The sequence below is a fragment of the Branchiostoma belcheri genome, unplaced genomic scaffold (genome assembly GCF_001625305.1).
Source record: "Branchiostoma belcheri isolate BF01 breed outbred unplaced genomic scaffold, Haploidv18h27 scaffold235, whole genome shotgun sequence".
NCBI classification, from domain to species: Eukaryota; Metazoa; Chordata; class Leptocardii; order Amphioxiformes; family Branchiostomatidae; genus Branchiostoma; species Branchiostoma belcheri.
The window spans coordinates 61511-75010 of NW_017803838.1; the positions used below are offsets into that span (position 1 = coordinate 61511).

Consider the following 13500-nt stretch of genomic DNA (forward strand, 5'->3'; position numbering starts at 1 on the left):
GGGGTCACCGATGGCTGCTGTGTATTTCTTACATCATTTTACCTATATCTTAGAATATTAGCCCATCTAGACGTAAGGTTGCTGAGATATGGGAATTAGTCCGGAATTAAACTGGAATTCCGGAATTAAACTGGACACTGTTAATTGCACATTCAAAATATTTTCCACTGCAAGTGTTGAAAATCGTGTGCATTTTGCACATTGCACATGGGTATTTCGAGCCCTGCTTAAGGCTGTGTAACGAGGTAAGCTAACTTTGTACAGGGAACAGTGAAAAGCTACATGATGTACAGGAGTGACCTAAAGACACATGATATTAACACACAATAATCCTACATGTACCATGGATCCCAGCCTCTCTGTATGATTAGTTAACTGATGTCAGAAGTGGCTTATGCCACTCAGATACAGTTGGTAACTTTCAAAAATGTACTGAAAGCTGTATGTGACGATAGCTGGTTCATACCTTTAACCCCAATCCTGGACATGGTTACAGGCATTAGTCATGTCAGGTGCCCTTTGTGTAAAGATGAATGTTGTTATGTTTTGATGTAGAAATCCCTGGAGGAGAGAAGGGAGACAGTAGGTAAGGAGGAGGTTGAGGTTGTTGGGATTGAGCGGACGATCCACTCCACCGCTGACCTGCCCACCACATGGCAGTCCTACTTCCTCAGGGACGGGTGAGTCTCAGTCTTAGGCCTGGATGTATAATGATTATAATTATATTTGTAATAATTATATATAATATGTAATAATTATACTAATTACTATCTAGCCAGAAGACATTTACCAATCAGAAGGCTCTATTTCCAGGGCTCTAAATACTGGATGCATGTGCACCTTAGTGCACCCAAAGTTGGAGCTGTGCACCCAATTATTTTCTGTGTGTGCACCATGTGAGTGCACAAAAAATTTTTGTATGCAAGTTTTCATACCCAAAAAAAAGATGTTAGATGTATAGTACAGCATATTCTTAACATCTGAGTGTCAGAAAAATAATAAAATTATTGTTGTAGTACTTCTCTTTAGAAACGAGACATAATTTTTTAGTGACATTCTACTTATATTGTTTCATATATGGTGCACCCAAAATACTTAATTTGGTGCACCAGTGCACCTATTCCCAAAAATGAATTTCGAGCCCTGATTTCCCATTGGCTATCAGGCTGTAACTTCAAAAGTGGTCGATTATTAGAATCACCGACCACTTTTTGGACCGTACTATTATACAGAGGACTGGACACTAACAGTAGTAACATTTTGAACAGTCAGTCACCTTTCCCCCAGGTTTACTCTGCTAGTATTAATACAGTTGTTTATGTTCCTGTGTAAAATTCCATGGTTCACTGTTACATAATACTATAATGTACCTTTTTCTACCCAGGCATCTCTGTAACAGGGTGCAGGTAGGCTCCCCTGTCACCATGAAACTCCTGAGGATGCCTCGTATCATGGAGAAAGGTAAATACATGCAGGGGCAGAACTGTAAGGATCCTTTCTGAAACCCCTGTCACACATTCAGGAACTTCCTATGAATTCGCCAACCGAACAGGTGGAATAAAAACTGGAATCAAAATGAATTTGACTGAAATTTGAACCAAATTTGATCCTTCTGCACATCCCAAACACTGCTGATCTACTACTGGATGGTTGGCATGGGTTTTGCTGACTTAAAGTCGAAAACCAGACAGCTATGATTAAACCTCCGGAGCACCTCACAAATGTGTTAAACATTTTGAAACATTCGGCTGGCGCAGCGGAACCGTAGCTGCCGTATTTGCCGAATGCCAGCCGAACGCCAGACAACCTAACCATGGTTGGCGGATGTTCGGCTACTGTTCGGGAGGCCAAATTCATGAATGCGTGACAGGGGCTGTTGTAGGAAGCTGAAATTCTGAATGCATGGTTCAATATAATACATGATCGAATTGAATTGATGCCCCAAATATGATCAAATTGAATTGATGCCCCAAGTGTGCCCCCATAAAGTTAATGCACTTGTAACTGTTGCAAACTTTAGTTTCTGTATCATTGAAGAGTGATAACAAACCCTTCAGTGTAAGTTGACAATATCCCATGTATACACCAGGATTTGGAAAAGAACATTGAAGGGGGCCTGCATGGAGAGGGTGAAGGTCCCGACAACGCTCTAAGCTAAATTTTGAGAGCTGGCTACGTATTACGCTGAATTCAGGAAATTTCTCGATTACGCTTTACGATAAATTCCAAGTGGCTACAATGCTCTACGTAGAATTTAAGCACACACACAGGCTGGGAATACGCTCTATGCAAAATGCACCAATTATGCTCTACGTTGAATTTAGGCGGTCCGTCTACGCTCGACGTAGAATTAAAACGGCCGATTACGCTCACGAAAAAGGGCATGCGGGCCCCCATTGAATACACTGTCTACTACATTTGTTTTGCAGAAGAGCCAAGTGAGAGACCAGTGTTTGAGAAGAAGGGTTTGGACATCAATGAGGACATGCAGTTGTTCTCCATGTTCCTGGATAGGAAGGTGAGAGTGGAGGAAACTTCCAATATTCATGAAAACATTTCGTCTTGTGAACTTTTCCATGGTTAAATTTCCTTTGCATTTCAAAGTATGTTAGTTGATGAGGGAAGCCAAAAGGCATCACAAAATTAAATCTGTAAACTCTACAACTGATCTGGGCCATTTTTTAAACATTTTAAATTAAAAGTTCCTAACACAAGTTTTTAATTCATCATGTGTATGTTTGCACTTCATATGTACACATTTAGCAATAAAGACAGCAGGACTTGAGGTTATAATTTATTAGGAAAGGAATTTGCGAGCCTGAGTAGCCTGAATTGCGTCCTCATCACAATGCAACATTTAGATATACTTAAGCGATTCCTAGTCCAGCACGGTGCACAGAGTTGCATCATAATATTTACAACTAAAAACAATCATGTTTTACAATATTAGAGATGTAGAAGACTTTTACTGTTTCAATGTACTGTATTGGTCTATTATTGTAGAGTTGTATTGCAGGGCTCAAAATACTGGGGCATGTGCACCTTAGTGCACCCAAAATTGGAGCTGTGCACCCATTTTTTCTGTGGGTGCACTGGTGCACCCAAGTATTTTTGTACATCTCAAACTCAAATGTATAATAGTGTGCAGGATATTCTTGGCATCTAAGTGTCAGAAAAATCATAAAATCTTTGTTGTAGTACTTGTTTAAGATTTTGAAGGTATATAGCTCCCATTTCTGATTCAAGCTCAGAAGAGGAGCAGTAAGATCTGAAATTATAGGTTTTGTTTTATGTGGTGCTCCCAAAAAAATTGTGCACCTAATTTTTTAGGTTGGGTTCACCAGTGCACCTATGAATTTTGAGCCCTGTATTGCACTGTGCAGAAAAGAATTGCCAAGTCTTGTGCAGGTGCGGGCTGTTGGCAGACTGATTCTCTCAGCCTTTCTCAGGGAGAGTCCAGTGGCTACAGTCCTTGTGGGTGGTACTAAACCATGCAGGAGATGGGAATTCACATTTTGCAGATTTTCAATATTGCGGATGAAAAATTAAGCAACCTGAAAAAATCATTCTAGGGGTTCACTGTTGTTTAAGAGCTTTTGTATTTACTACTGACTCTATAGTATAATGTGCACAAGTAATTTTGCATGTAATTTTCAAATTGCATGACTGTAAAATGTTGCCAACATGTAATTTTGTATATGCCAACACTGAAAAAAACTATTTCTACCACTACTGTGAGATGTTGAATTTGCCCCTCTTTTGTTCCAGGACCAGTTGAAGAATGACCACACCATGTACATGAGGCACCACCCTGAGCTACAGGCCATCCTGGCAGACTTCCTCCAGTTTTTACTTCTCAGGAAGCCAGAAGACATTTTCCCCTTCGCTGTAGACTACTTCTCCTCCTTCTCCTCACAACTGCCCTCCCACAGTCCGTATGCAAAGTCATCCGAGATCCCACCCAAGCCTCAGAAAGTCGACACACACTTACCTCCTCCACCTTTTCCTTAAGTGTGTAACAAGAAAGGGACTTCCAGTTTTCACATACATGTGTACCGGGTGTTTACTTTTCAGTGTACTTCAAGAAATGTGAATATTCTCACTAGAATTTCTTACCACTGTTGCAATTCTTTGAAATACTTGAAGAAAGAATGTAAGTTCAAAATGGCACGAAACTTTCAAAGGTGCTTCACTTCCTTAGTATGAACCATCCACCACAATCAGAAATCACTATAAGGCCACAGCAAGTAATTTTTATGGATGGCATCAGCATTTCCACTTAATCAAAACCATTTGTACAATGATTGAAAACTTTTCTTTTTCAAAGTTGTTTCAGTAACAAATGGATGTTGTGATAGTTGGCAGTTAAGTTAGCACGATATAGGTATCATTTCTTGTTCAACAGCGTTTATGATGTCAAAATTTGAAAAGATAGGAATCTTTTTATTTTGCCCGTCTTGGTTTTTTTCTTGCCCTCTCGCATTAGATTTGGAGTCTGCGAAGGATGTCATCCATAAAATTTACTTACTGTGGCCTAAGGTGCTTATATCCAAGGTGACATGCTATTATTTGTTTTATCTCTCTGTATATCTCTTTTTGCAGCCTTTAGATAGCTCAATTAGTTGAATTGTCCTTGCGTAAGACAAACCGTAAAATAAGAAGTTTGTGTTCTCTCTCTGGTTTATCTGATATCAGCAGTGATAACAATTGTTGTGAAAGTTGTTCACGACAACCTTGTGGTTTATGTGATCTACATTTCATCAATATTGTTAGACTTAGAAGACAAAAACACTGGACAATTTCCATCTGTGTTTGACCAGATATTTTATGGATAATTTAGTCAAGATTTAGTCTATACATGATGCATTTATAAGCTATATTTTTGCTTGACTGCATTGGATTTGACTCAACTGTAACTTCTGTATTTGATTCATTGATATCCCAATAGTAGTAGATTGGATCTGATGTGTTGGTCATGTACATTGTTCTTAAGTTACTTCATCTCGTTGTAGATATGTTGATGTGTGATATATAATAAAATCTTTGTGTCTGGGTGTTCAGTAGAACCATGTAGAACAGACTAATGACAAGTTGTAATTATCCCTGATGATGGTTAATTCTACAGCTCTACACTGAAATGTTTTTGGATGTCTGTACATTAGGCCACAGCAAGTAATTTTTATGGATGACATCAGCGCGCACATTAATTTTCGCCTGATTTTGGCGAAAAAACAAAAAATTTTGTTGCCTTCTGACAGTGGTCAACATGCCGAAAATGGGCAAAGATGTCTGTTGCCATGCTGGAAGGTGGATGGCAGATAACTGTGAATTAATGTTTTGTTTCTTATTTGATGCAGTGATATGTGATGCTGGCTGTGTATACGTGATGTTTCCACTGAATAAAAACCATTTGTACAATGATTGAGTCAAAATTTAAAATGTAGGAACCCTGTTTTCTTCGGCCCACCTTGTTTTCTTTTCGCCCGCTCGCATTAGATTTGGAGTCTTCGAAGGATGTCATCCATAAAGTTTAATTACTTGCTGTGGCCTTATATCTTTGTTTAACATACTAGTAATACAAAGTACCCCTCCACTCTTGTTAAATAGTGACCATTGACTAAAAGAAGTTACTAGTATGTCTCTTATAAGATGACTGCAATTTGGACGAACAGAACAGTTATGTCCACCTCTTTAGAATAACTCTAGTGCACTAGGCCTCTGTTTTACCAACACTAAAATTTCCCCTCTAAAAAAAGATAACATTGTAGGTTAAAGGCAAAGGTTTTTTAACTATAAGGCCCAATATTCTCATGGATCATTGTGATTTTTTTGTATGTCGATAACTTAGTTGATTATTGACATAGTTGGATGCTAATTTTTGCACAATATCGATATCGAAAAGTCCATTGTTGCATGGGGCTCAAAAAACAGGTGGACTGGGATGGACCATTGAATTTTGGAACGGCTCATAATATGGAACGGGGGTCGAAACGGGAAGGATCCATTCTGAACTTGGTTAATCATAATTGATTTTCGGGGATTTTTAATGGCTCCGTTTGCATGGGTGTCCAAGGGAAAAGTCCATTGTCGCACGCATGAAAATTCCGTTGTGAACTGTTGGTCCAGTCTGCATGCATACAGGAATACATTCTCATATTAAACCTCTGAGTTCAGTACACTCCTTACTAAGCCAGCCACAGCAAACACTTGGATTTGAACAGAAACCTACGAGATTATCCCCAAACTCATCATTTCATCCCAGAACCTGAGAACAAACTTTACTTGGCCATGCACTATCATTAAACGCCAGTCATAGCTTTGACACAAACATCTGTAATGATGGTGACACCTGCTAGGGGGCGTAACAGTCTTCCTTGTGACACAAACACCGCTGAACAAAAAAACACAACAATCCGTCAACTCCACTCAAGTGTTTTGGCTCTGAAACCTCCGTTGGGCGAAGGCAACTTGTCTTGTGCAAACAAGAGAAAAATACAGAACATTAAGCAGGACTCAGACTCTAATCTACTAACTTATCCTATATCGTGTGTGTTTTTCACGAACGCTAACTAACGTCGTAACGATCGAGTCGACCGTCAGGCAACGGCTAATAATTATCATATCCTCTACTACAAGCTACATCAGTCCTGGATTCATGAAAGCTTGGCGGAGTGCTTCTATGATCAGCCACAGAACGTTCAGAAGTGTCCTTGCGTATTGTTCCCGGGGAATATGGAGTGAAACTTGTCTGAACTCTCCGGTGCCACGCTAGGATGAGTTTACCCACTTGACGCACCGAGCTTCCTGTTTCTCAAGCACCTGTTGTCTCCAGTCCGCCGGCCTGGAGCGAAAACGGTCCACTTCAGACCGGCTCTGTGCACATCAGGCGGACTGCCACTCTAAACACACCCGACAACACGGCCTGCCCTGCCAACTCACATGCCGGAAAATATGAGAGTTTTCTCGGCAATGTTAACGATTGTGCCTGGTGTTTCTGTAAGGTCAGTTACCCCGCTGCACGCTGCTGGAACGGCGATTATCGCGACATCATTAAGTCAACAAAAGCTATAAAGTCAACACGCCGCCGGCCACAAGTACTTAGAGCCCTTGTGAGCCCGCCCCGGCGGCGCCGGCAAGCATTTAACTGTTAATTAGAGCTACTCTACGTAACGCCCTAAGCCCCGCCCCTGCTATTTTATGCCGGGGGCACCGAGGGATGATCTCCCCACAAGATTTAATTAGGGTCTCGGCAAACGTCACCGACAGAGTACAGCAGACACATTTTGTACACAGACGGTGGGGAGGCAGCACGTTGTTTTTAGCTTGTTGTGCCTTCAGTGCGGGGGAGTGGAAGTGTACGTTTGGCAGTAGTAACACGGCCTCGCCTGACGCCACACAGGAAGACCAGTTTGACTGGGTAGCCGAGTCAGTCGCCACCAAACATTCTGTGCGAGATATTATCTCGTGCCCAATCTTCCAACATGGGGGCCGGCCGCTGCCTTGTTGGAACCATGGCAAGCTTGCTGTCGCCATTTTTCCTCGCCAGCCTGTTGGTAGCTGTTGTGAAAGGTACGTGTTGTTACTCTGTACTGTGTTGTGTTTGTTGTGTTATGTTAGTGTGGATTAATCTGTACGGATTCTCCGTAAAATCGTAATTTCATGACCTCACACTCAGGCAGGCAACGTCGGTGTGTTTGTGAACCAACTTGTCCACAAGTCATGATAAATGTAGAACAGATGATGGTAGAACTTGGCCAGGGTTGTTTGAGGAACACTTTGGGGTAGTTAGTCCCAGACTTGGGACCTTTCGTGGTGCCTTTCCTGTGCCTGAAGCCCTGAACACTCCGGTATGAATAAGTGCTCGTTGTCTGTAAGCCGATCGGCCAAGTTGGCGATAAGAGTCCTGGTTGGGAGGCTCTAACAAAAGGCAGACCCCAAACACACCATTGCGGCGTATCGCGTTCGCTAACCGCATACCTTCGTTAGTCTGGTTTCTTTCTAACTCTCCTGGCGTGTAGGCTGCAAATTCATGCCGCTGAAGGTTGGTCCTGGCAGCGGCGCCCTGTCGGGCGGGCCGGGGAGGTGGGAGGTAGTGCAGGACAAACCTTGTCTCACACAACTGTCAGGCGGAATGGGCCGGTTTGGACCAGAGTCAAGACACACGACTTTCAGCTTCAATACAAAATCCGCACAGATCTTTACCGAGTGACTTACAGAGGGAGGGGAGAATGTGTTTTGCTCGCAGCCGAGACATGACACAAACCGGTAATTATCCTGGTCCACCGGGATATGAAATTGACAACAACACTGCCTCGGCAAATTACTGTAATACTGTACCAACATTTTAAACGCATGAAAAAAAAACACTTTTCCCATTGGAAACTGTACATGTATGACTTGTATTTTTCCCCATCCCATCATAACCAGGATGCCCCCGTATGGTCAATATTTCTGCTCAGTATGTACACTTCAGTTCAGTTTGATAGGTTCAAATTGGCCAGGCAGTATCCATTTCCAAGACAGTTACCATTTTCCACCATGTAAAAAAAAAAGCTTGATAAAAACGCCTAAAACACGTCAAAAATAAGCCGAAGCCAAAACCACTGCTTGGGGTGTAGGTTTCATGCGTTACAAATAATGCTGTAGTGTAAGAACTGAAGTGCATATAATAGACAATTCATGTGTGCCCCACATAACCTAGTTGTGAACGTGCACGTGGCCAAACATACCGTGTAGTTAACTTTGACATACGACCTAAGATATCATAGTATGTGCCTGACGCCTCTGAGTACCAGTTCTGTACGGACAGGTAAACAAACTGACCTGGCACATCCCAGGACCAGTGGGAAACAACAACATAAACAAACCACTGCCCGCCGCTGTCTGCACGCTTCACAAAGTGATTAAACTACAAAATCAACACAGATTAACAGCGGAGAAAAGCTTCCTTTTCAATTGAAAACAATGCAAAAATTTACACAAAGTACATGTTTGAATGACGTAATTCTATTCGTCTGTCGCGACACAATATGTAATCAACCTTGCCCAACGTTAGTTACGTGCCAGGACTCTGACTCTGACTCTGACGCACAAATGATATCACTTCGCGCTCACGACAAATATTTGACTTTCCCTCGCCAGTAGTTTACATGACATTTTGTTCCAGAAAAAAATCTGTAACAAGAGCCACTGTTCAGTCATGTAACGTGTCATATTATAAAGACTTCTGTTATAAAAAAAAAAAAGATTTTTTACACTATGATTCTGGAGAAAGCACGTAATTTAGCCCCTTCTACGTTCTTCTATATGTACACCAAAATATGTATTTGTAGTCATGATAATTTGCAGTGATGAGTCCGTGTGGCTGTGACTGCCCCAGGCGGGCGGGACTGGGCGGAACCCCGCCTGTCTCCAGTCTGCCGCCGGTACACCGATAAGGATCACTCGGCACCAGCGGAAGAGACAAGAGACAATCAAAACAAAAGACTAGAGAAATACCTTTTAGTGGCGGTAAAAAGACATGACTATGACATCTCCGTCCATGGAAAAATAGATTGCAGTTCTGTATTTGTGTCCGTACTAAAGGATCGAAATTTTAGCTGCAAGTTGTTGACCAGTGCGAGACTGACCCACAGACTTCGGTCTTTCCTAATTATGGAAAGTAGAATTCGGCAAAATATAGGTTGTTGAGGACAGAGAAAAAATTATGGGTCATGGCCCGGGTTTGCTGATAATTTTATTTTCTCATCTCATCGCTAACACCTTCTAATGCCTAACTGGCAGTCCGCAAACATTACATTTTACGTCTAGCTAATATCTCCAAGTAGATAATACGGTGGCAAGGCAGTATCCATTGGTCAGATCTGCTTGGAGATTACGCTTTCGCAGACTTGTGTGGCGGCGGCGATGTTAATTTTTGTGTGTAGCGTCGATACGTGATTTTTACACGGGCTAGGAAGAGGGGGGTTCCGCCGAGGGAGCTATGCAACGCCGATGTGAAGGAGAGATGGAGTGAGGGAGAGATGGAGTGAATTAGAGGAGTGAAAGAGAGGAGTGAAAGAGAAAAGGAGGGACGGAGAGATGGATGTGAAGGAAAGATGGATGTGAAGGACAGATGCATTACGAGACTATTGAGTACCCAGTCCAGACGAATATTAGCGGGGAGGAGACTACTAATCCTATTTGCGAGCTCAATCGGTTTACAGAACAGTCTGTGTCCAAACAGTCGCCGCCGCCGGGTACCTGCAGTCTGCTGGGCGACTAGTGATTAGCCTCCATAGCATGCCAAAAACTGGAGATTTTGGGGGTCTTCAGGGTCTTTGGGAGCTTTTATGTGCTATTTTCTCATTGCATATAGACAACATAGCCGGCCTGGTTGAATTACCCCCGTTTTTAGAACTGGGCTTATCAGAAAACAGCTAGAAACAGACCACAAAACCCCCAGTTCTATAAGCCTGCTACGGAGGCTTATACTAGTGTTACTGGTTTGCAGCAATTTGTAGATCGTTCCAGAGGAAAAGTTGATCGTGTAGACTTCTTGAATATCGCAATGGTTATATCGCAAAGTCTATCCTTCTTCATTAAGAATAGATCTTTTCTCAATAAGTACAGATAATCGTCAATAATGGTATAGATATTCCATTAATTACTAGTAGATTAATGACAAGATTAATTACTAGTATTTTCTTTTCTAGTTGAGTATTCCATACCAATATAATGAATGAAGACCTTTATTGTACATTTGTGTTCTACAGAACTAAGTACAGGTCGCATGGGTACAGAACATGAACATAAACATATATACATTACCTACATATGAACATATAGGAGTGTAAATAAATAAAAATACTAGTAATGAAAATACATTATCTTTACTGTTTCAAAATCTACAACTAAAATGCCCCTACATTTCAAAGAAATGGTATTAGAGGGACCGAACTTAACCGGAAGCATCACATTAAACAGTAATATCTTACTTAAACTATACATACTAATGTGGACTACTATTTACAGGTTCAACATCGTCTCGCTTCTGAGGCAGTGTACATGTACGAACATGTGGAGCTAATAATACATAAGGATCGTGGAATACGAATTTTTCTGTTTTATCTAAAAGTCTACCGCTGGGCATTGTTTACTCATGGCCTGCACTTAACTTGTAATAGCACAAACGCACAATAAAGGTCATTCATTCATTCATCCAAATTTCTTCTTGTGAGGTTGACAATTCTTCCTCTATTGTTTACTTTGATGCGCATAAAACAGCAGAAGTACCGAAAACAAGGCTGGTAAAACAACAAGGCCCTTAGAAAAATCTACAAACTAAACCACCAGAAAACGCCATGAAAAAATCATGAATGAAGTTATCCGACATTGATAGCTTGTGATTCGATAATATATACCAGTGAGTCTTCGGGATATTCATAGCCAGTGAGTACGGTTGGAGTAAAACAGTTTTGTCTCGACTATCTGCAAAGGTGATGATAGAAAAGGTGTCAAATACATTTGATAAATTGTTTTTAAAACATTGCCTGGCCATTGTTCCTTACATGGCAACCCACTGCGCACCTTCCCTCTAGTTTCCAGTGTAGGTACAAATGTGGTGTGTCCACAACACTTCTATATTGATTATACTAAAACTTTCGTGCGGGCAAGTTACCATCGGAAAATATGCCTTACACTAGGAGAGTATATCCCGCTTTATCACACAGGTATCGAATTCATTGATCATCAATATGCAGACTAGACAAACCAAATGGACAACTCAAGCCCTAGCCCTGCTCTCTCGTGTATTGTTTTCCTATGGTTGGATCAGTCTGTCTTTTGTTTTACTGTAGTATATGTTTATTGTCCAGTCAGAATGACGTGTTTTGCGTCTTTCTGCCGACCCTATCAAATCGCCGCTGTCCGGCTCTGCCACATCCGGCCTCTTCGGTTCTGGTTTACAGCATTATCAAGTAGGTGAGTCTGGTGGGCACTAGTCAAAACTACGGAAACCTCGCTCAAGACCAGACACTCACCAAACAGAGCCGACAACTAACTAACAGCAGCATCGGCTGTCTTCAACTCCGATTTCTCCACCCCAAATATAATTAGATTATAATGGCCGCGGTAAAACCTGTCAGTTTTACATATCAATTAAAAAGGTGGTAGCCCCGGCGTCGTTTCCATTCCACACTCAGGGAATGGTCCATTGTTTGTCAGGCGGCGCGCGGCGCCTACTCAAGAAACAATAGGCCGGTGGGTAAACTGGCGGCGCCACTCGCTATCTTAGCCGATAGCGAAGTTTACTCTCTGGTCGTGCCAAGAAGGCCGAAGGGAATCGGGCGTACACACAGGAATTACAGACAAGTGGACGGTTTTGTCTGCACTCAAAATGGTGTTGTGGTCGCCACTGGGCAACCCGAAAACTCCCCTCACACACTCGAAACAAGGAGGTTATGTTCTTGCTCGAACGATTTCAGACGGTGAAGTTGAAATCAGTGGATGTAGTTTATGTTCTTAACGCATAGCGGCAGACGTCTGTTTGTCTCTATGAATGGCTTCATCTGCTTTGTACTCTTTGTGTAAGAAGAACAACATTCTTCAGTAGTTTGTATATCCTTCTCGTCAATGCAAAATAAATATTATATTACTAGCATCAATATTTCCAAATTTAGCGTTAGCTCACAATGTTAGAGTAGAAGGCGGTGTCCTTCGAGCCAAGATTTTAGTCCTGCGTCCTACTTTCAACTAGGAAGTTAAAGAGACATGAATATGGCCACACGTATAAATGATATGATCCTACAAGTCCAGAGACTTTCAATCTAGATTATTTCGTGAATGTTAGGTGTGTCTGCAGTCTTTCTCCTGACAACTATAGAATGCGTCTACAGACAAGTCACATGATACAGAGATACATGTTGTACATTCTTCACTCTGAGATTGAGTGGGTTGGATTTTGCCATGTTGTTGGTCAGTAAAAGTTCGTTGTTTATAAGACAGATAATGATACACGTGTAATGATATCAAAACCGTCTCGTCTTTAGCCCGTTCGTGCAGGGCCAGATATCTCTCCTGTGTACATATGCCGGAATACAGGGCGTCAGTTGTTGGGAGACCAAATGCGGTCCGTCTGGTCATCACAACATGCAGACGAAAATTAGAAGTAACGAGGTCCAAATGTCTGCGAGGCCTTCTGTTTCAGTTTGCCACCTTTTTATATCACGTAAACTTGACCCTGGAAGTCCCATAGCTCAGCCGGCACCGGAGTCCAACTCCCACAGACTTAATGGATTACGACAGGCCGGGTCATTTGGCGTTTTGAAGCACGGAAGTGCGCAGTGCACATACTGGGGCAGACTTGGAGGAAGCAGTGTTAGCGACATGTAGTATTAACGTCCTTACATCAATTGTCACCAATTAAGATGACGGACTGTAGAGTCTGGTCTGGCCGCCAGGCGCCTCCCTGCCCAGGCTCGGTATGTGGAGCAAAGACAGTAGTCGGGCTGGGGAGGTTCA

At 42.1% G+C, this 13500-nt stretch overlaps 2 protein-coding genes across 3 annotated transcripts in view; both read left to right on the plus strand.

Annotated features, from left to right (window-relative positions):
• LOC109470840 (ciliogenesis-associated TTC17-interacting protein-like) overlaps window positions 1-5100 on the plus strand; it is a 16623-nt gene extending 11523 nt beyond the window's left edge. For both annotated transcript variants that reach the window (XM_019769927.1, XM_019769928.1), the window contains exons 8-11: window positions 556-680; window positions 1385-1461; window positions 2430-2518; window positions 3769-5100. In XM_019769927.1, coding sequence (XP_019625486.1) covers window positions 556-680; window positions 1385-1461; window positions 2430-2518; window positions 3769-4011 — 534 coding nt within the window. In that variant the 3' untranslated portion in view covers window positions 4012-5100. The remainder of the gene's footprint in view (window positions 1-555; window positions 681-1384; window positions 1462-2429; window positions 2519-3768) is intronic.
• A 2082-nt stretch (window positions 5101-7182) lies between these two features.
• The window catches only part of LOC109470841 (BMP and activin membrane-bound inhibitor homolog), an 8612-nt gene continuing 2294 nt past the window's right edge, over window positions 7183-13500 (plus strand). The window contains exon 1 of the mRNA XM_019769929.1: window positions 7183-7569. Within this exon, the coding sequence (XP_019625488.1) occupies window positions 7482-7569 (88 nt within the window). The 5' untranslated portion in view covers window positions 7183-7481. The remainder of the gene's footprint in view (window positions 7570-13500) is intronic.